The sequence below is a fragment of the Pseudorasbora parva genome, chromosome 3 (genome assembly GCF_024679245.1).
Source record: "Pseudorasbora parva isolate DD20220531a chromosome 3, ASM2467924v1, whole genome shotgun sequence".
In the NCBI taxonomy this organism is placed as follows: domain Eukaryota; kingdom Metazoa; phylum Chordata; class Actinopteri; order Cypriniformes; family Gobionidae; genus Pseudorasbora; species Pseudorasbora parva.
Window position 1 is genome coordinate 14,503,629 of NC_090174.1, and position 22,361 is coordinate 14,525,989.

The following is a 22,361-nucleotide window of genomic DNA, read 5'->3' on the forward strand; positions in this document are numbered from 1 at the left end:
ATCAGACTTTTCCAATACCCTAGCAACCACTCAGAAAAACCTAGCGACTGGTGATACTTTGTAACTCATGCATATGTATCAGGCTTTGAGTTTTTTGCCCATCAACCTAGCAGTATATGCACACATTAGATCATCTGTAAAACCATTAATAGTGGAAAGAGAATCCTATTTCCAATATGAAGTCACCATAAGTGGATTTAGATTGCATTTGAGGACCACAGGAGACCATTTATCATTTTCTTCTGGAATGGGCAAGCCATTTTACTATATTTCTCTCTCTCTCTCTCTCTCTCTCTCTCTCTCTCTCTCTCTCTCTCTCTCTCTCTCTCTCTCTCTCTCTCTCTCTCTCTCTCTCTCTCTCTCCTTCCTTTTTCTTTTGTTTGTTAATTCATAAAATGAGTCTTATCTACCTTGTCATCTATATTGTATATCCTGTTCATACACTCTCGGTTTATATCAGTCATGGATCCATATGCCTTATTGAGGTGCCTGAATTAGAAAGTAGGCATGTTTTTCATCTGTGTGAATGTATTTTAAAAGCATTTCCGTTTAAAGTGTGTTCTCCACCACTGGCTCTCACTTCATCAAAGATGGCGGTTGCCAAGGAGATAGTAAGAAAGTGGGCAAATTTCTCATGGGCTGGATTCAGTTGGTGGGCTGCAATAAGAGAACGCCAACTCTCTAGCTCCAACTGGGGCATAAAACGGAGCAGAGAAAAGGAAACGTGAAAGCTGCAAGTCCCTTTTGAAGTGACCCGCCTTTGCAGGAAGCATTTTTGAACGTGTTATTGTGTGAAGAGTTTCACAGTTCCCCTCACAACAGCAGAATCTGTGTGTCTGTCACATCAAAGCCAGCTGGCTGTGTAGCATCCCTCTGGATCTGTGTTTTGTAGGTTTCTGCCAGTCTGATTGGCTGGGATGTCCTCGGTGGCTTGGGACTCTGCAATATCATTGCAATTTTCCTTTTGAAGTCTGGAGCTCACGAAAAAGATGTATTTTTTACTGGTGGAATTGAAGATCTTTCTTGCTCAGAAGGTTTGAAACTAGTTATGCCACGAAGTTACCCATTTTGTCATGTGGCAGCAATGTAGCATAATCCTTGTTGTTGAGGAATAATACACATTATTTTACTTACTATTTAATAAATACTGTAGGCGGCATGCAATGAATGCTACTTTTGGTAACACTTTAGTTTAGGGTCCAATATTTATTAACTAGGCCTATTATTAACTAGTTGCTTAATAGCATGCATATTACTAGGATATTGGCTGTTTATTGGTACTTATAAAGCACATATTAAAGGATTAGTTCACTTCAAAATGAAAATGTCCTGGTATTTTACTCACCCCATCTCATTCAAGATGTTCATGTCTTTCTTTCTTCAGTTGAAAATTAAAAAAGGGTTTTTAAAGGGAAAACCTTCCCGTATTTTTCTCCCTATCATAGCCTTCCATGACGACCAAAATGTTGAAGGCCCAAATCAATGCAGTTTCAAAGCACTTTGAAGGGTTTCAGAGGCTCTGTGTGATCCCAAATGAGAAATAGGGTCTTATCAAGTGAAACGATCTGTCATTTAAAAAAATCAAATCAAAATGAATATACTTTTAATCTAAATGGCTTATCTTACGCTGCTCTGCTACGTGCCAAGGATTGCGCAATCACGTCAGAAAGGTCACGTCAGACGTAGGCAACAAATGCAGATTGAACATGTTTAGTTGGCGAAAACAAGTGCTGACCAATACTAACAGATGGATCCAACAAAACCAGATATATGTTGCTGTTGGTCGACATCTGTCGGTGAAGACAGTAACTTAAAGGTTCAGTGTGTAGTATTTATGAGGATCTATTGACAGAAATGCAATATAATATACATAACTATGTTTTCAGTGGTGTATCAAATCAAATTACCTTTATATGTATAGCGCCTTTTACAAGTCCAATTGTTTCAAAGCAGCTTCAGTGTTAACAGGAAGATAATGCAACAGAATTTGATTTGGCTGTATAGCCACTCTGGAGAAAATGGTGATGTTATCCAGCTAATTTTAATTATCATATAGTGTCAATGTGGGTAGGTTGGTAATATAGTTGAAATTTAGGTATCCCCAACTGAGCAAGCCAAAAGCCAAAGGCGACAAGGAAGGAACCAAAGCTCCTTTAGGGCCAGAATGGAGAAAAAAACTTGAGAGAAACCAGGCTCAGTCAGGGTGCCAGTTCTCATCTGGCCGACGAACATACAGTGTATGATTATATTTCTGGCAACATTACAGGTCTTAAGTCATATTAGGTAAATATATATATGTAAGATTATTCAATCAAAAGATCGTAGTCGCCATGCTGGAGACGGGTTTATTGCGGATGTTGTGTCGATGCAGCTTTTACGGGGCGAGTTTGATTGACACACACAGATCACTGCAGGCACTTCAGGGATGTGTTGGTCATGTCCAGGCGCACGTCACCATCTGATCTGGATACGGCCCGGATCCGGCTGACTGCAGTAAACCTAGGGATAAACAGAGAGACTAACATTAGCGTAGATGCCATTCTTCTTATGATGTAACGAGTACATCAGGTGTTATGGGAAGTGTTCCCGGTTCCACCTGACCTAGTTAATGCAGTTAATGCAAGTTAAATGATAAACAATCATTTAACTTGATTCGAATAATATAAATGGATAATGTTCTATGTGTGTGCCATATTAAAAAGGTGCAAATTTAATCTAGATTTAAACTGGCAGAGTGTCTGCTTCCCAAACAATGCTAAGACGACTGTTCCAAAGTTTAGGTGCTAAGTAGGAAAAAGATCGACTGCCTGCAGTTGATTTAGATATTCTAGGTATTATCAACTGGCCAGAGTTTTGAGACCGCAGTAGACGATTGCAATTCACAACCTCACCACTAGATGCCTCTAAAATTCACACAGTGCAGGTTTAAAAAGTTTGAAAACAGTCATTATTTTGCAGTTCCATTTGGAGCCACTAGTGGCACTGAAATAACACACTTCACCTTTAACTCTGTGGACCTACATTACAAGGCTAGTTGCTAAAATAATCTTGGTGTGGGGACAGACACAGATGGCAGCAGTGGCAAGCTACAGACCTCCTGCTCTTGTCAGATGAGAGGAGGAAGAGAAGGCGAGAGATGATGTACTTTATGTGTGTCAGCTCCACTGAGTTTTAAACAGGATGGTAGTATTCCCCTCGGACCCCACTAAAAGATAACACTCGTTCATGTCACCATAATAATTGGTGTTGGGAAGCTGGCACACTGCACTGCTCCTCCACTGAGGAATCAGTCTGTGGCTCTATTGCAAACAAACCAGTTGGAATGCTTTTACACTGGGGACTGTGGTGACTCTGCCTTTATATGGGCAGTCGTGCATACTAGTTTGACAGTTAAGAGAAGTTTTTGCCAGTGTAAGGCTTGATTTTCCCATGTGAATTATATATGGGAGAGCACTTAAACCTGACAATCCATGTTTAGAGGTGACAGATACAGTATGTCGTGAGTCTATAATGGACCTTTTGGGAACTTTAGAACTTAGCTTAGCCCCAAATAGCTTAGCATTGCTTACTTGCAAACCAAAGTAAATAATACAAATAATGATAAAGTATTTTCTAAAAAACTTTGAGTGTAATAGGCTACTAGCCACAACAATGCGTTGTGATTTGTTGTTAGCGACGCTGTTGCTATGCTAATCCCTAGTCCCTGTCCACTTTTTCAGCAGCCTTGTTTTCGGAAAATAGCTTTTGCCCATATGGATCTTTGTAAATGAGTTATAAGCTATGAACCAAACTAAGCTATGAGGTGAATCACAAAATTACAGTCTTTGATTTGAAACAAAAAGGTATTTGAAAATCATACAAAAAAGCAAAGGTACAAGACTGTGTGCTGCTTTAATAAGGAAAATAACTACATGAAGCACTACAAATTACATGAAGAAAATATTCAAAAGAAAAGCGATGGATAAAAACTATTGATTTAAAGATGTGGATTATATGTGTTATAAGCCATTTTAAGCAGCTATTCGTTATTTAGTTCAACACTGATTCCATTCAGATCAATAACAGTTTTGATGTTGCAAAGTTCATAAATTATATATATTTTTTTAATTATTCAGCTATAAAGCAGCTCTACAGAGGACATAGGGCCCTATTTTAATAATCTAAGTGCATTGTCTGAAGCGCATGGCACAGGCACACTTAGGGTGTGTCCGAATCCACTTTTACTAGTTTAACGACGGATAGTCTCTTAATGAGTAATGGATGTTTTTTGGACCATAACCATAACCAATCAGAGTGTCTCCCATTCCCTTTAAAAGTCGATTGCGCTTGCAATCGGTGGATTCACTATTTACATTTGTGAGCAGAAAGACTGAACGCTTCTCCAGAGAGGAATCCTTTTATCTTTACTATTTAAAAATGCTTGTGTGCTGCTGCATGTATGCAGAGTGAACGCACGTTGTGCACCCGCCTATAGGCGCACATTACTAATGCGGCCTTTAAATAACACAAAAAACACTGCGCTGTTGACTTAAGACCAGGTTTTTGCTGATCAATGGTGCAGTCATTTTCAGTTGCTTCAATATAGCAACTCACCAACAATGAGCCTGAACACACCTCGTTTTCAGACCAGTGCGAGATGGGCGTGAAAATGATAACTGCGTTGGCCTGAAAATAGCAAAAAAACACTTGCGTCATGCCTGACGTCGCATTGTGATAATAATATCTATCGCATTGTGATAAACAATAATATCTGTGCAGTCAAACTGATAATATTACTGAATGTTAAATGTTTTGTAAACCCCTAATGAGCAAGCTAAATGCGACACTGGCAGGCTACCAAAACTCCATCAGGATGTGAATCCATCAGGTGAATTGCTTGATTGGATTCTTTATTTGGTGGAGAATTGCAGAGAGTCCTCAGTAATGTTTCTGACCTGTAAGGATGCCAGATTAATACACTGTTTGATAATAGGCCAGAGGAGAACTGGCACCCCGACCTGAGTCTGGTTTCTCCAAAGGTTTATTTTTCTCCATCATGCCCTGATGGAGTTTTGGTTCTTTGCCACTGTCGCCTTTGGCTTGGCTTGCTCATTTGGGGACACTAAAATTATGATCCAAGTTATTTAACTAAATATACAAATAAAATAATTAATTAGGTCTTATTTAATTCTATAAACTATAATACTGATCTGCCAACATTGTCGCTCTATGATAAAATAAGATGATAACATCACTGTTTTCTCCTGAACGACTGTACAGCCAAATCTAATTTTGTTGCAATATTGTCCTGTTTAACACTGTGAAGCTGCTTTGACACAATCGTCATTGTAAAAGCGCTACATAAATAAAGTTGATTGAACGTAGTTTTTCATCTGGAATTCTACTGTTTAACATGATTATTTAAAAAAAATAAGTTGAAATAATGTGGGCTGATGGCTGTAACAACAGCAGATAGTATAACAACATTGTAGCTCACAGTAGGTCTGTCTTTGATGATTTATATTTCCCTAAGGGGAAAATGAATGGGACTCTGATTCCTGGAACCTAACTGTTGCACTTTATTGCACATGCGTAGAAGAAAAGGATCTATATAGAACCTTAAAGGGTCATGTCAGGCACTTCATATATAGATCCTTTTAGGGGTTCCATTATGAGATCATTTTATGAATTTAGCTAGCTAATAAATAATTGTTGTTGTTGTTTCTGGTAATACCTTTCACACATCTTCGGGTCGGGCATCTCTATCATGTTCATCAGTTCCCTCGGTAGCACGTTAAATGGTGACCACGTGTTGTTTCTCTGTAGCCAGGCAGACTTTTGGCCCATGCTAGTCTGTTTAATGAGTTTCCGTGGTAACACTCACCAAGGCACTGGCAAATGCGTTGGGCTGATAATAAACACATATATCTGTTGTATGGACATTGGTCTAATTAGTTGTGTTTGCTAAAGCAAGTGTCACTTTTAGCATTACTCATTCTGAGGAATAGTTTGTTTAGCTAAAGTAGTAGTTTTTTTTAACAAAGTCATAACACTAAGCCTTTAACTTTGGTTAGAGGCTATATATAGGGGCCTCTAACTTTGTGTTATTATAAACACAAAGGAAAACGAGGATTGAAGTGCAAAAAGGAGTGATTTATTTACAAAAAGAAACATACAAAAAAAGCATGAAGAGAAAACAAAACCCACGAGGGGGCAAAAATACATAATCAAAACATAAGCTCAAAACATACCAAACTGGAATCACGGGGAAGACGGGAGACGTAGATATACAATGATCTGACAAAGACTGACAAACACCAGGAGCTTATAAAAGGGAAACAATGAGGCAGGGAACGAGGGAACACAGGTGGGAGAAATCAAACACCAATTAGATAACAAGAGGGGAGGGATCAGACAATGACAGAAGCACAAATGGGAGGACTGTCCTAGACTGTCCCCCGACTTTCCAGGTTTTCCATGAAAGACTGTAGAGTAAAAATTCACAGGATGTGATGGTTACACATGCTCTGATGAGCATCAGTTCCATTCTATAACACATTAAACAAATGCTTATACAATGTTCAGGATAATGCTAAAAGTACTGGAATGTCAATGTGTCATGCAGAGAAAATAAATTCATTCATATTATAATAATTCATTACATTTATATAGAACACCCACCACACACCAGCTGATTGGTGGAGTAAAAAGCCAATCAGTAGGCTATATGGGGATTATTAGGAGGCCATGATAGACAGAAGCCAATGGGCTAATTTGGCCGGGATGCCAGGGTTACACCCATACTCTTTTCACAAAGGACACCTTGGGATATTTAATGACCACAGAGAGTCAGGACCTCGGTTTAACGTCTAATCCAAAGGACGGTGCTCTCAGGACCAGCAGCTGCCTAGTTTTTCCCAGGAGGTCTCCCATCCAAGTTTTGACCAGGCTCAGCCCTGCTTGGCTTCAATGAGAAACCAGTCTTGGGCTACAGGGTGATATGGCTGCTGGCTAACTATAGTCTCACATAGCCAGATCTGTATCATCTATAGTCTCAAACATACATATTTATATTCATACTATCATAAAAGTGTAATTTTATTTCTGATGACATGATGCCGGTAAATTGCAGAACTTGTGCAAACATATCCACATTGCTATGATCAGATGCTTTCTTAACTGCTGTTTTCTCACTGCTGTCATTTTTGTTGTGTGTTTATCTTGTTATTGAGAAAAGTGCCCAGCACATGTTTACATATTCATCTAAACATCATCAACAGCATGGACAGCGTCTGGATGTTTGTTACCAGTATATCGCTGCTAAAGTATTTTTCCAACTTATTTTTACTTCCAAGCAAATAATGAAAAATAACTTGCTACTGTTCACTTAAAGGCCACCAATGTTGCTAATAACAAGGGTTTCTAAATTCTACATATAGCTCCTTTAACTGGTCAATTTGTTATACAGACATAAACACGACCTTAAATGACCTTACATGACCTTAAACACTTAGCAACAACCCAGAAAACCCTAGCAAATTATTAGTGCTAAAAACATTCCAAATACTTTAGCAACCACAAAGCAACACTAACTATAGGCAAACAAACATCAAAACTCTAAATATGGATCTCCTATACCTAAAATACATATTTTACAGTCACTTTTAAGCATTACACACAATTTCAACTTAATAACCACTATATAGTAGTATCATAAACATAGTCTGTTTTCATAAAGGAGCTTGCAGGCTCCTTACCAGTGTTCATCCTTAACACAACTCATCTAGCACAGTTTTGCCATTGGTAGAATATAAAATGGGTAAAATATTAAATCCAAGCTTGTCAATTACAATGCATGTCAAACCTTTGCAGGGGAACAAAATAAACCCACGGCAACAGTTTAAAAGTAGCCCAATTACCACGAACTTGGCAACCCTCGTGGACATCATCACTGTTTAGTAATAATGATAGTTTGAAGATAAATCAATTTTAAAAAGCAACCAATTTATATTTTACCCTTCAAAAACACAACTGTGATTTCTTGTAACACTAATGCAAAATTATAGTAAAGTAAAAGAAGTTCCAAGTGCCCAACCAAAGGGAACACTAATCACCATGGTGATGAGGAAACCTTTTAAGGAAACAACATCATAATGAAGTCAATTTCTGTGATCTGTGTACACTCAAAAAGTTATTAAATTGTCAGCATGTAACATTATTATAGATCATACCACATTGATAATTTAACCACATTCAAGATGACTTTGGAAAATTCACAAATTCAAATTAAGAGTAACTGAAGAAGTGGGAGAAAATGATGGAAAATTCTGTTAAGATTGCCCTGCCTCAAAAAAACTAAGATATAAGAATGATTTCTTTTTTCAGTATGTGGTTGACATCTTGCATCTAATGTTCACAAAAACATACATGTAGCCTGTTGCATGAAGCCAGTTTCAGTTAGGTAAGTTTAATATTTGTTTGAGCAAACTCTGTTTTTTTCAAGATGATGAAGGTGGATTGGTTTTTAGTGGCTATATCCTCTCCATGGTGACTTATTCTAAATGGCTAAACTGCTCCAGTTTTTTTTTTTAATTCAGGGTTAGAGATCACACACCAAAACTGGACCAATCAGCAGAGTAAAGTGACATGTATCCGTGTCATATGTACCCAAACCCTCCCCTCCCCATTTCGCTTTTCATGTGTCACACTTTCAGGTGCATATATCACAAACTCTGGAGTAAACCTGAGTTGACAGAGAATGTTTAGTATAGGCTAGACTCGAAGGTCACATTTTAAAGCTTTATTTATTCTACAGCTTATTTCATATTATCTGTATAGATTAATTGTTGTTTAAACTAAATGCTTAATCATGTAAAAATTCAAATGGATTGTGTGTAATGGATTATGGGTATATTAATTAAATAAATCTATCATAAACATACAAACCATTATATAAATCAATTATAAATCATATCAAATTATTATATTTAAGTAATTATAATTAAAAATCAAAATTTTATATTTTATTATCATATAATGACCTTTAATTTGGAGCAAGAGAAACTGCGGGAGTGACTTTACTGCATCAGACATGTCACCGCTCGCAGCTGTTTGGTCCAATTTCTTGGTTTCAAAATCTCAAGAGAAGCAGCGAGATTCATTTCTCTCTTTTGCAGAATATTGCGATATTGAAAACATTAAGAATTTAAACAAATTTACACACAGAGAAGAAAAGAGCTGTCTATGTCCAACTAAAATAAAAAATCTTGCTATATCAGTGCAAGTATCATAGAGAGATAGGAACAATAAAACCCATATGTAGTCATGTTATAGCTTTGTATATTCATATTACCTTTATTTATATTAATTTAACATAAGTGCTTAATAATTTATGATCGACTAAAACTGGGTTTGTAATGTGTATAATAATTACATAAATAATGTCTAAATCATACTGAATTATTATTATAATAATTAATATTAGAAATATTATAGTATAATTATGTAGTGACCTTTAAGTTGAAGCAGAAACTCAGGGATTGACTTTATTTCGTAAGAGGTGTGTCACTTTGCTCACAGCTGATTGGTCCAATTTCAGTTTGAGATCTCTGATCCAGAACACAATCTGCCCCAGAGCTGGATAGCCAGGGAATATATGTCACTGTGGCGATGAACATTGCTAAAATCCAAACCACTTTCATGGTCCCTAAAACCCAGGGTCGGCACTAAACTAAAACATACCTGGCTTGCCCCTGGTTTTACAGTTCTTTCACTGTAAAAAATAAATTAAAAAAGTCTCCAATTGAAAATTTTCAAGTGACTGATCACATCTACATTTCTCAGCTGGCCGAATTGAAATTCTGTGAATTGATGCAATTTAATTCACAGAAATTCAATTCGGCCAACTAATAAAAATGTAGGTTACAAAAGGGTTAGTTCACCCAAAAATGAAATTTATGTCATTAATGACTCACCCTAATGTCGTTTTACACCCGTAAGACCTCCGTTCATCTTCGGAACACAGTTTAAGATATTTTATATTTTAGTCCCAGAGCGTATGCAGTCAATGCCCACTTTACTGTGTCACGTGATTTCATCAGTTCGGATCGCGTGTCAAACTGCTAAACTGCTGAAATCCCGTGACATTGGCGTTCCGAATCATTGATCGATTCACTGATTCAAGAACCGTTTGAATCTTTTTTGAGGAACACGGAAGAGAAGACAATGCTGAATAAAGTCATAGTTTTTGATACTTTTGGACCAAAATGTATTTTTGATGCTTCAAGAGATTCTAATCAACCAACTGATGTCACATATGGACTGCTTTGATGATGTTTTTATTAGCTTTCTGGACATGGACAGTAAAGTGGGCTGTCTGCATAATGCATAACTGCATTATGCTCTGGGACTAAAATATAAAATATCCTAAACTGTGTTCCGAAGATGAACGGGTGTGGTCTTGCGGGTGTGGAACGACATTAGGGTGAGTCATTAATGAAAGAAATTTCATTTTTTAAGCCCTCAGTTTCTTCAGTCCTTTGTTGATATTGTGTTACTCTGGTGATTTAAACTCCTTTCTTCTTTTGGATTACACAACAAGTGTGACACTAAGACTATAATGAGCTACAAAACAGTATCCAGATAAAGAAACATAAAATGTGTGAGGATAATCAATACAGTGCTTCCTTGCACACAGTGTAAAACTTAAATGGCCTCTGAGCAGAGGAAAGATCTCTTGATGCACTAAATTCTGTCAGTTATGAAACGCGTTTAATCAGTACAGCTTGGTCATTAGTTTGAATTTGCTCATATCAGGCCCAGATTAATCAGTTTACCAACCACAGAGAAGATTCCCATATGAATTTGAAAACTATAAATATTATTACTCAAACAATGGTGAAGGCAATACATGTTAATTAGTGTCACTATATTGTACAGTCGCATGTGACACCACAGATTAATAAGAGTTCCCTGTGTCTACATGTCTGTTTGCAGTACCTGCATGAGAATGGTGTAGTGCACAGAGACCTGAAACCTGAGAACCTGCTGTACGCCACATCAGCGCCAGATGCTCCGCTCAAAATAGGTAAGGCTCTCCATTCGCCTGATGGGGGGAACTGCAGTTTGACTAAACATCTCTTGTTGGTGAATCAGCTTGCAAACATGCAACATGATCCTGTTGTGCATCAGAGGAACGTTCACTGTAAGATTTAAAAGAAGAAGAATCACTGAAATTATGTCACATTCAAATGTAGCTTTCACTGTTGGTTTGTAATGATTTCCTCAGTACTTTATGTTAATTCATAGTTTGGGTTAAGGGTTTGAGCAAACTCATAAGCTGAAGTATTGTGTAAAGCAAGTGACTTAATGTCATGAAAACGCATGTCCAGGTCACGTTTAATCCCAAAAGCAAAATAAATGGAATGCAGAAACAAATATTTAGCACAAGTATTTATATACTAGGGATGCAACGATACAGCCCACGTTCAATACATACTTCGGTTTTTGACCACGGTTTTCGGTTCAGTTCGGTTCGGATGGCTAGTCACCTCAGTGTTTTGCTATTTAACAAGCACAGAAAGAGGTTAAGGAGAAAAAAATAGTATTTTTCTTTATTTATTTTACTTAAAAGCCTTAGAAAACCTAGTGTATTGTATGATATAAAAATATATACATTCAACTAAAGGATTATTAAGAACACCTGTTAAATTTCTCATTAACTCTTTCCCCGCCAGCGTTTTTAAAAAAAAGTTGCCAGCCACCGCCAGGGTTTTTGACAATTTTCACCAAAATGTAATAGCCCATAGAATATTTTGTTAAATGAATATCTGAGCATGCAATATATCAAAATAATGAGCTGACCCTCTTCTTTTAAACAAAAAAAATCGTTTTATTCTAGCTTCATGCATTCCTTTTTTATCAACACTTGAATATGGGTAGGTTTCATAAAAAAAGCAACATTTTGAACAAAAAGCTGAGAAAATCAAATGTTTGTGAAAGACTGTTTCCAGATCAGATTCAGAGCGATGATCAAACACAGATGGAGTAGATCGAGTCCATCAACAACCCTAATGCTTACACAGTCCTGTAGCTCATCCTGGGTCCACATCTCATTCAGGAACATTAGATAGTTTTGATTCATATGCTGTTTAATGAGGATGATCTCGTTATTTTTAATATGCATATGATTACATGCGATCGCTCGGTTCACTGCGTCTTCCTCACGTGTGTTTTGATCAGGAGATTCAGTACTCATTCAGAAGATGCGCAATAGCCCCCCCTAGCGCCCGACAGTGAAAACACGGAAACCCGGAAAATTCCGCTATTGGCCTGGAAGTGTTTTCTCACAAATAACGGAAATTTCCGTGTTTGGCGGGGAAAGAGTTAATGTAATTATTTAATCAACCAATCACATGGGAGTTGCTTCAATGCATTTAGGGGTGTGGTCCTGGTCAAGACAATCTCCTGAACTCCAAAGTGAATGTCAGAATGGGAAAGAAAGGCGATTTAAGCAATTTTGAGCGTGGCATGGTTGTTGGTGCCAGACGGGCCGGTCTGAGTATTTCACAATCTGCTCAGTTACTGGGATTTTCATGCACAACCATTTCTAGGGTTTACAAAAAACGGTGTGAAAAGGGGAAAACATCTAGTATGCGGCAGTCCTGTGGGCGTTTGTCTATATATATACAAATGAAATTTATATACAAATTATAAATGGTTGATACATTGTTGCCAAATAAAATTGTCACTGTTTTTAAAGAAATTAACAATTTTATTTAGCAACAATGTATCAACCATTTAAATTTTTTATGCACAAGAGTCTGGATAGTTCATTTTGGTTTGACAAAATATGTATTTTTTATTATTATTTTTCATTAAAATATGACCTAGATATGCTCTTGATACATATCACGAGATTCACCCCATAGAACGTATAGCAACCCCCCCGAACACCTCACCAGCTGCTTAGGGATGCTCTGATACACCTTGGCATCTTGGCAAGTTTTGTATTAACAAGCACCTTGTCATAAAAAAATAATAATTAAAAACTGTTTTTATTTTGTGTGATTTACAGCTGACTTTGGTTTGTCGAAAATTGTAGACGATCAGGTAACAATGAAGACTGTGTGTGGGACTCCAGGCTATTGTGGTGAGTTCATTAAAAACAGAACACCATCTGTATCTTATTTCCACAAAGAGAATTACAAAACAAATGTAGTCTTTATACAGCATCAGTACAGTAGGGCGTCATCTCCCCCCTTCATTCTTTTCTTCTGATGTTCTTTCTTTCTCTCCCTCAGCTCCTGAGATTTTACGGGGATGTGCCTATGGCCCTGAGGTTGACATGTGGTCTGTGGGAGTTATCACGTACATTTTGTGAGTGACACGACATACTTGTCTAAAGTTATTCTTTCACAAGAATGCTGTGCTTAGTCATTCAATCGCTCTGCCATATCAATTGCGAGAGGCTGGTTTTGTCTCACATCAGATTCACTGGTGAAAAGTGTGAAGCACGTTTTGAACTTTTGTGTGCAATTTCTTTTTGAATGTTTGAAGAAAATGTTTTTAGTCTTTGAAGGTTTTAAATATGTCCTGATTTAGCCTACATATGGTGTTAAAAACCCATTTGACCCATTTGTAAGGAACCTGCTTGTTATTCACTGAAAAAGCCATAGCTTTTAGCTGAAAACTCATTTATCTCAATATGTATTCCAATGAAATGCAAGTGAAACACTTTCAAACCACAAATGATAATATTTAGATTTATATAAAATGATCTAAAATCAAAGCACAAATTACAAGAAGAAATTAGCTACAAATTACAAGATTAATTCTGTATTTTTTTTTTACTATTAATGCCAAATTCACATTGCCCAATTTTTGGCCCTATTGACACAGACAATTTGGATCGCAAACTTTCTGCAGTTTATAATTTTTCATAATTCCAGTCTCACGTGAGAACTCCGCTCTGATGCACACATGATCTTGCGTTGTTTACTGTGAATAACGTACTGTGAAACGTAGTTTGCGCACCAGAGAGAGTTGTTGGCGATTTTTCCTCTTGTACAGTCATGCAGTGTGAAACCTTCTGTCACCGATCCATCGGTGAGTGTGAATGCTACGCCAGATAGTCATGCAGTGTGAAAAGAGCAGTGACCTGACGAGTTTGAAAACTGTGCAGTCTGAACTCGGCATAAGAGTGCAGTAATAAGAAAAACATTAGCACTTTCATTCATTCTCAGAACACAAATGAAGATATGTTTGATTCATCTAAGAGCGCTCTATCCCTTCATTGACAGCTACACAACTGAAACTTTAATGCTTCAAAAAGTTCATAAAGAGTTCATAAATCAAAAAAATAATCCATATAAATTAAGCCATTTAGTCCAACATTTTCTGAAGAGATACAATCACTTTATAAGATGAACAGATTTAATTTGGACTTTTATTCACATTCATCAACTCACTGATCAGTTGCAGTAAACATGTAGATATCTTGACATGCGAGAACCAATGAGGTTCATTCTCGTTACGCAAGCATGTGTGAGCTTCCGCAAGAACCAATGAGGTAATTATTGTGTTATGCAGCATGTTTGAGCTTCTGCAAGAGGTTTATCGTGTGTCAAGCAGGTTTAACCACAGTCAAGCCCCTGTGGTTGTGTTTATGAACATGTCAGTTGTGTTGAGCTGTTTATGTTCGCTGCATCAATGTTTTAAAGGTGTCATGAACTGGCTTTTTTTTTATACTGTTGTCTGAGGTCAACAAATGATGTTCGTGTGGTTTTTACATTCAAAAACATTATAACTAATAAGTAATAGGCTATTTTCTACACTGGTTTTGAGTAAATGCCCACGGTTAGGATTGGAGAAGATTTGCATATTTAATGAGCTTCAGCTCCCGTTTAGTTCAGTTCACGAGGGAGGGGTTGTTTTGAAAGTGGCAACTGGAATAAAGTGTCTTTATCAAACAAACACAATGATTTATTTCTCATCCACCCGCGATTGATTGGACTATTAGTTTTGTATTACATAGCCCGCACGATTGGTCGATATAAGCAGCAACCGCACGCACACATACACACACACACACACATGCCCGCGCCTTTCAAATGTTAAGTCGAGAGAGAGAACGCCGCAGAACAAGAAAGGAATATTATGAGATTCATCGGCCTGCCGACGGGCTTCCGTTTTGGTAACCCCATACATGTCTGAGTCCAGTGTGCTAAAGGTATGTTCTGTTAGACATGTACACATAAGCATCTTGGCAAGTTTTGTATTAACAAGCACCTTGTCATAAAATAAAAATAAAAAAAACTGTTAAGCAAAACAATCTATAACAATGCAATGCTATTACTTATAAAAACACGCTTTACTCACATAAGTGTGTTGCACCGTTCCTCCTATCAGATCCAATATAGAAGAAACAATGTGTTTTAATCTCAAATGTCTGCAAATCCAGCATCGACCGGAGATTTGTTTACAAACATTTCGCAGTGAAATGAAGTGAACACCACTGTCTTCCCCACGTCAGCTGGAACTTCATTAAAAATAAAGTTCAACCACACATTCCTAATATTAGGATCCGAAGCTTATGCAGCAACTGTTCTTCCACAACCAGGCTTGCTATCTTCTTTGCAGCTCCATGAGTCGGTGAGTGGTTCTACTGGATTAGACGCGCTGTAGAGATGCTTCGTCGCGCGATTGATTTCTCAATTTATCACCCCTTAATGTGAATTAAATTCAATCTGTCCATCATATAAAGCGATCGAGTCTCTTGATGTATTTATGAACATGTCAGTTGTGTATAGCTGTCAATGGAGGGACAGAAATCGCTCAGATTTCATCAAAAAGATTTGTGTCCCAAAGATGTACGAAAGTCTTTCGTGTTTGGAATGATATGAGGGTAATTAATGACAGATGTTTTTTTTTTTTTTTATGTGGGTGAACTAAGCCTTTAAGCCCTGTATTTTGTTCAGTACATTGACCTGGTTGTTCTGTTTCTCGTGTTATGCCTAGTCTGAGTTCTTTGTTTTTGAGTTTATGTCTAATAAAAGACAACACTGCTGCAAATAGATCCAGCTCCTTTTATTTCATCATATTCGTTGCAACCTGGCTATGACAGCAATAAATCTAAAGAAATGTTCTATTCTGGAAATTTCTATTCTGTTTCTTTCACAGTTTACTTTATCAAGTAGTATAAATGTAAATGTAACGAAGTTCGTAGATGGGAAAGAAGGAGGCGTATTATGTAAATTATTAATGATTGAACACCAAATCAGCATTGATTTCTGGAGGATCATGTGACACTAAATAGTTAAGTAATGGCTACTGAAAATTCAGCTTTGCCAGGCCAGCACAGATATAAATGACATTTCAAAATACATTAAACTGTTAAGTTATTTTGTTAAATCTAGTATTGTTTTTGTTTTTGTTTCTGTTCTATCTATAGGTTATGTGGTTTTGAACCCTTTTTTGATGAGAGAGGAGACCAGTACATGTTTAAACGCATCCTGAACTGTGAATATGAGTTTGTCTCCCCCTGGTGGGACAATGTGTCTCTCAATGCCAAGGACCTTGTGAGTACATTTTCAATATTCAAAATCCTCATAAACAATTGTTTTTATATATATGTTTTTTTTGTGTGTGTGTGTGTGTATATATATATATATATATATATATATATATATATATATATATATATATATATATATATATATATATATATATATATATATATATATATATATATATATATATATATATATATATATAATGATCTGTTTTTGCCCCTGAAATAAACAAGTCAAGTACCCTTCAGTTATATAGCACATTTCACAACACAGATTGCTTCAAAGCAGCTTTACAGTTTTAATAAGGATTTCATTTTTGTTTTAGAAGAAAAGATAAAGAAAGTTTTGATTAAATTTTAGTTGTAAAAACTGATTAGTTATTAATTTGGCGGCACTTAAAAAACACCATCCTCAACTTAAGCAGAAAACACACGTTTTAAACACACATTTGTGAGTGCACATCAGTTCAATTCTATTTCAGTACACCAAGTTGCTATGTTGCTTGGCAACAGTAAACACCTAATGAACTATATCATTTTGTGGAGGAATTATTTATTGAGGTTATTATTGTTAAGGGGAGGTTGCATACTATTTCATGCATTCTGCCTTATTTACACTTTTAAAGAGTTGGATTCTCATGTCAGGGTTGCTGATGTCTACATTTGAAAACTGAAATTGTTACTGAAAGTGTAACTTGTCTTTCTTGGCTCCATAGGTGAAGAAACTCATTGTCCAGGATCCAAAGAAACGGCTGACAACGCAGCAGGCTCTGCAGCACCCCTGGGTGACTGGAAAGGCTGTTAACTTCACCCATATGGACACTGCTCAGAAGAAACTCCTGGAGTTCAATGCTCGAAGAAAACTCAAGGTTTGAGGCTTGTTGGCTTAATTACACATTCTTATGAAGGTTTTAACCCTATAAAGCCTAATGTATCATATTTGATGTGTAGAATTCTAAGACCTTTAAATTATTCAAATTATCAGAAATGTGCCAAAAAATAACTTTACACAATCGAATACATGCCTTCTGATTTATTTTAATTTATATTTGATTTCTGATTTTTTTGTCCTTTAGTATAATTGTGAAAATGTCCACCTTTAGGTTGTGGTACATGTTTTTTTCCTATTAAATGTTTACATATTTTTAGTTAACATAAGAATAACTTTTATATTGTCAATATTTTAAGATGAGCACTTGCTAGACTGAAGCAACTTAGGTTTATATGTGTAATGAAGGCAAGCCAGTAAGGCCTAGTCCACACTAATATTTAATCACACACACCAAGCATATATTTTTTTCTCCGTTTTGGGCTTTCGACCACTCTGAGACGGTTTGTCTCATGACAAACGCCACACGATAAACCTGAAAATCGGCGCGACCCAAAAAAGAGCCGCATGAGTCAGAATTCGGCTCGAAATCGGACAAAAATTGCACAGTGTATGCCTAGCTTTAGAGAACAGACACTACAATTAAAAACTGAACATGTCTGTTCCATATAATGTGATTTAGATGCTCCGGGAGTGTCACAGCACAAACACAGCAGTTGTCAGATAACATTCATCGTGATGAATGAGCTGAATGAGCTCTCGTGATGAGAGCTGAGGTAAACGCGTCCGCGCTCGCGGCATACATACATTCACATAGGGTGACCACCTGCTAATAAGCCCAAGGGGGGACAAGGGGTATGTTTCTGAGGGACTGCCTGGCGCGGCGGTGCCCCCACCCCATGGGCAGACTCACTGATAGTGGTTTGCCCATTTCAAGCACATAGCACCTTACATGATATTAATAATACCCTATTCCCCTAAGCATATGTAATTGCTGATGTATGCTCATCAACCAATGTGTAGTTTTTTCTCAATAAAGATTCATAATATTTTGAACATTCAATGAATTGCCAGATGCATTTCCACTTAAGATTTACTTTAGCTATTTAATTTTATTTATTTTTCATTACAATTTATTCACTTTAAAATTGTAGTTGCACAACACCCACAGGAACAGTTTAAAAAAAAATTATTTAGTCACAACTCCAGAGGTTCACGGAACGAGAAGGGGGAGGAAGGATGGTGAACTTGCATGTTAGTAAAGTCTGCATGTTAGTCTGTCGTTTGACATCGTATTCCCCCTCCATGTCAGATGGAGAAAGACGTTTTGCTAAGGTCACAAAAAGCCCTCTCGGTATCCCCCTCAACACCTTTCAGCCACAAATATTAACGATCATCCAGGATCATTCAAATATACTCCAGGGTTTCTACTGATAGAATGCTAATCGCTGAAGTAACCCTTTAATTCGTTATTTTTTAGAATTAAGGTTTACAAAGTAGTTGTCACAAGTGATTGCAGTACTGAAGCGCACGACAAAGAGATATATTCAAGGAGACTTTTAACAATAATCCAAACTATAAAAAGAAGTATCAATGAGGAGAAATCATATCACAAGCACACTGATGGAAAACTAAGCTATAGAACAGACAGAAACTTAGGGCTTAAATATGTGAGGGCAAACAGAGGAGCTGATTAGATAATGAATGAAACACCTGAACTGAACTAACACAATCAATTAGAAACCATAGGAACAAACAGGGAGAGAACTCAAACATGAACAGAACAGAGAAACAGATCCAAAAAATAAACTCAAGTTCAATCAAATGAACTTTTATGAGTATTTAGAACTTTCTTTTTCTTTTGGGGTTTACAAAACTGACACATTTTAAGTAATCTGAATTGTTTCATTGTTTTGAGTTTTACAAATGTTTTTTATTTATTTTAGACCGACATAAATTGAACTGACACTGAGCTTTGGTTTTAATTTTCCAGCATGCTTTACCATTACACTCAAAAGGGAGAATAAAAGATTAAGTGTTATATGTTTTTTGTGCAAGATTAATGTGAAGTGGGTGGGTGATTGAGTAGTGTTTATTGGTTTGCTATGCTAATTTAGAAAAGTTTCTGATTTTGTGGGGGGGGGGGGGGGGGTCATCACGGTGACAGGTGGAGAATTCGCTTAGAGAACAGATATATTTGAAATTTTCAATATTGACACAGCCATTAAGTTATTGCTATGCTTTTGCTAATGTTATTAATTGTAATGCAAGTTAGCATTTACCTGAGCTAGTTAAACATAACCAAGTTTTCACTACTAAAATATTTTAGTTGCGATTACATGATAATTCTAAGTTAAATGTGTGAATTGGCATACTCAAATATTTCAAGTTAAGAGAATTTCAGCGTTTTGGTTTTTGAGAGAAGCTTCTTAAAGGGATAGGAAGGATTTACCCAAAAAAGAAAATGATCCAAAATGTTCTCACCCTCAAGCCATCATAGGTGTATATGACATTATTTCAGACGAATACAATCAGAGTTATATTATACATTAAAATATGCCCTGGCTCAGCCCAAAATTTGAAGACCAAAAAGGTGCATCCATCCATTGATTTTCTTTAAAATGTCAGACCTCTGCCGGACCTCCTTCCGTATTTAACTTACGCAGAAAGTGTAACGCCTCTCACAGTTCAAAACGCTTATGCTACGTCCAAGTCATACATTGCGCCAGTTATGCTTTTTTTGTAATTTGTATATTGAAGAGTCCACTACTTGTATTCGTCTGAAAGAAGAATGTCATATACACTTAGGATGGCTTGAAGGGGAGTAAATCATGGGGTCAATTTCATTTTCGGGTGAATTATCCCTTTCCAAGGGTTTTCTGAGAGCGATAAATATATTAAATCAGGAAACGGAGTTAAAGCAAGTTCAAATAAACCCTCCGTATGAGTTGACCTTCTCTTGATTTTTTGCTTTCATGAATGTGCATTAATTCTGATGAAATGTACAAAGAAAATGTTAGAACAGTTGTGATTAATAATCATAATTAATAATTGTCATGATTATAATTTTTAGCAAAATAGTTATCCTTTTTTATGAGTTTAGTAATTATCGTGTGCTTAAATATAAAAATGATCCAATTCTAAACACAACGCACACCTCTATGTTTATGTTTCCACAGGCAGCGGTCAAAGCGGTGGTAGCTTCATCCCGACTGGGCAGCGCAGGAAGCCACGGCAACCCAGACGCCAACAAAACCAACTGCAGCCCCTCCTCTGTCAAAGAGAAGACAGCAGAGGTTCAGCCAGACACGGAACAGCCTCAGATTCAGAATGAAGTCTCTTAGATCTCCACTGAGCCTCACTGGAACTCAAACGTCTACCCTTCATGAAAGGAACATATTGCTTTTTGCAGTGGGCCTCTTAATGGACAGAAATGATGGGCTTTGTTTGGTTCGTCTGCATGCGGACTGTTTGTCTATAGAAACGTCCCACATTGTGACTCAGCCAGTTGCAATATCATGCCAACATTTGATAAGTCCGTCAATTGGGATTTTGTACAGTGAATGGGCATCATTGGATGGTAATGAGAAGAACCAAATCATTACATCTACTGTACGTACGTCAGTTGATATTTGTCATCATGCTTTTGCTGAGATAATTGCCAAATTATCATAGTACTTTCAAGGGCATATGTTGCTTTTTAGGTGTATAAATCACATTTGTGCTGCATTTTATTGAAATCATTCTATTTAAGTTTTTTTTAACATAATATTGGTCACTGGTAGAGAAAGATGTGGACATTGAACTGAACTTTTACACAAGCTTCAACTGAATGCCTTATACCATTTTTTTATATTTCATATGTCAAAGGTTATTTAATATTTTAGTAATACTATTTATCAATTTGTTTTAAACTTAGAAAACAAGCACACTGTGCTTTGTTTCAAATAAAGAGATGGTGATTTTTTTAATCTTTACTTATATGTCTCTATCTGTGATGAGATAAGGGCATATCTAACGCAAACATTGCAATGAAAAATCTCCCTAGTGCCAAAATGTTCTTTATTTGAAGTACACTTTCACCATCTCATTTAAAGTCCTGCTTATTTAGAAATTTCCCTTTAAGATAAATCAAAAGGATCAGGGTTTTATCTAAATGACTCACTGGCAATAGACTTCCTCTCAGAATTCAGTGCTTCAAGATATCTGTGATTAAAAACACACACAGAAGAACATGGAGGAGTTTTGATCCTATTCAATATTCTTTAACGCATGCTTGTAATGTATGGTATGAGGGAATGCTGTTTGATAATCTGAAAATCACATATAAGGAATGTAATGTTGATATACAGGGGGTCATGTTTTGCATGTAGGAATGTTTATCTTAACTGCTGCAGTTGTCTTTTTAAATGCACTGTATTTTACAGATAAAACTCGCTGTCTAATTAACAGAATGATATTGGAGGCCATTTGACGGTCACTTTGTACACGACACTAGTGTGTCAACTTTGTTTATCTGCCTGTTTCTATGTCTAAGGACTCAAAAATGCCAATAAGATAGCAATGTATATTACTTGCAGAAATAAAGAATGCTAAATGATCTAGCTTTGATGCCTTTTTAAGTTCTGATGGGTTTAGTTCATTATATATGTAGCTTGTTGATCTAAATCTCTATACCCAATGTTTTTAACCAGAGTACTTCAGTGGCGCTTACAAGTAACATGAGTTACGTAATTCCATTACTTTTTACAAGTAACTCGTCAAGTTTGAATTTTACAGTCACCTCTCCTGTCCCATGTTGAGTGAAATCAGGAGTAAAGTGCAAAGGCGTTCTAGACTAAATGTGAGGATGCATTTACTCATCTCACTTGCACAAAAACAGATAATTTCATGTTAAATACAACAAAAATACTTTGTGTATTTAACCATACTTTGAGTCATGGGTGTGTTTTAAGCGTAACATGCAATAAACCAAACAGAGTC

The 22,361-nt window shown here is 36.7% G+C and overlaps 1 protein-coding gene across 1 annotated transcript in view; it reads left to right on the plus strand.

Moving 5' to 3' along the window:
• Positions 1 to 22,000, plus strand: part of camk4 (calcium/calmodulin-dependent protein kinase IV) — a 68,503-nt gene extending 46,503 nt beyond the window's left edge. Inside the window, exons 7-12 of the mRNA XM_067437876.1 lie at positions 10,975 to 11,065; positions 13,055 to 13,129; positions 13,281 to 13,356; positions 16,430 to 16,556; positions 17,266 to 17,418; positions 20,558 to 22,000. Of these exons, the coding sequence (XP_067293977.1) occupies positions 10,975 to 11,065; positions 13,055 to 13,129; positions 13,281 to 13,356; positions 16,430 to 16,556; positions 17,266 to 17,418; positions 20,558 to 20,722 (687 nt within the window). The 3' untranslated portion in view covers positions 20,723 to 22,000. The remainder of the gene's footprint in view (positions 1 to 10,974; positions 11,066 to 13,054; positions 13,130 to 13,280; positions 13,357 to 16,429; positions 16,557 to 17,265; positions 17,419 to 20,557) is intronic.
• Positions 22,001 to 22,361: the final 361 nt, after the last annotated feature.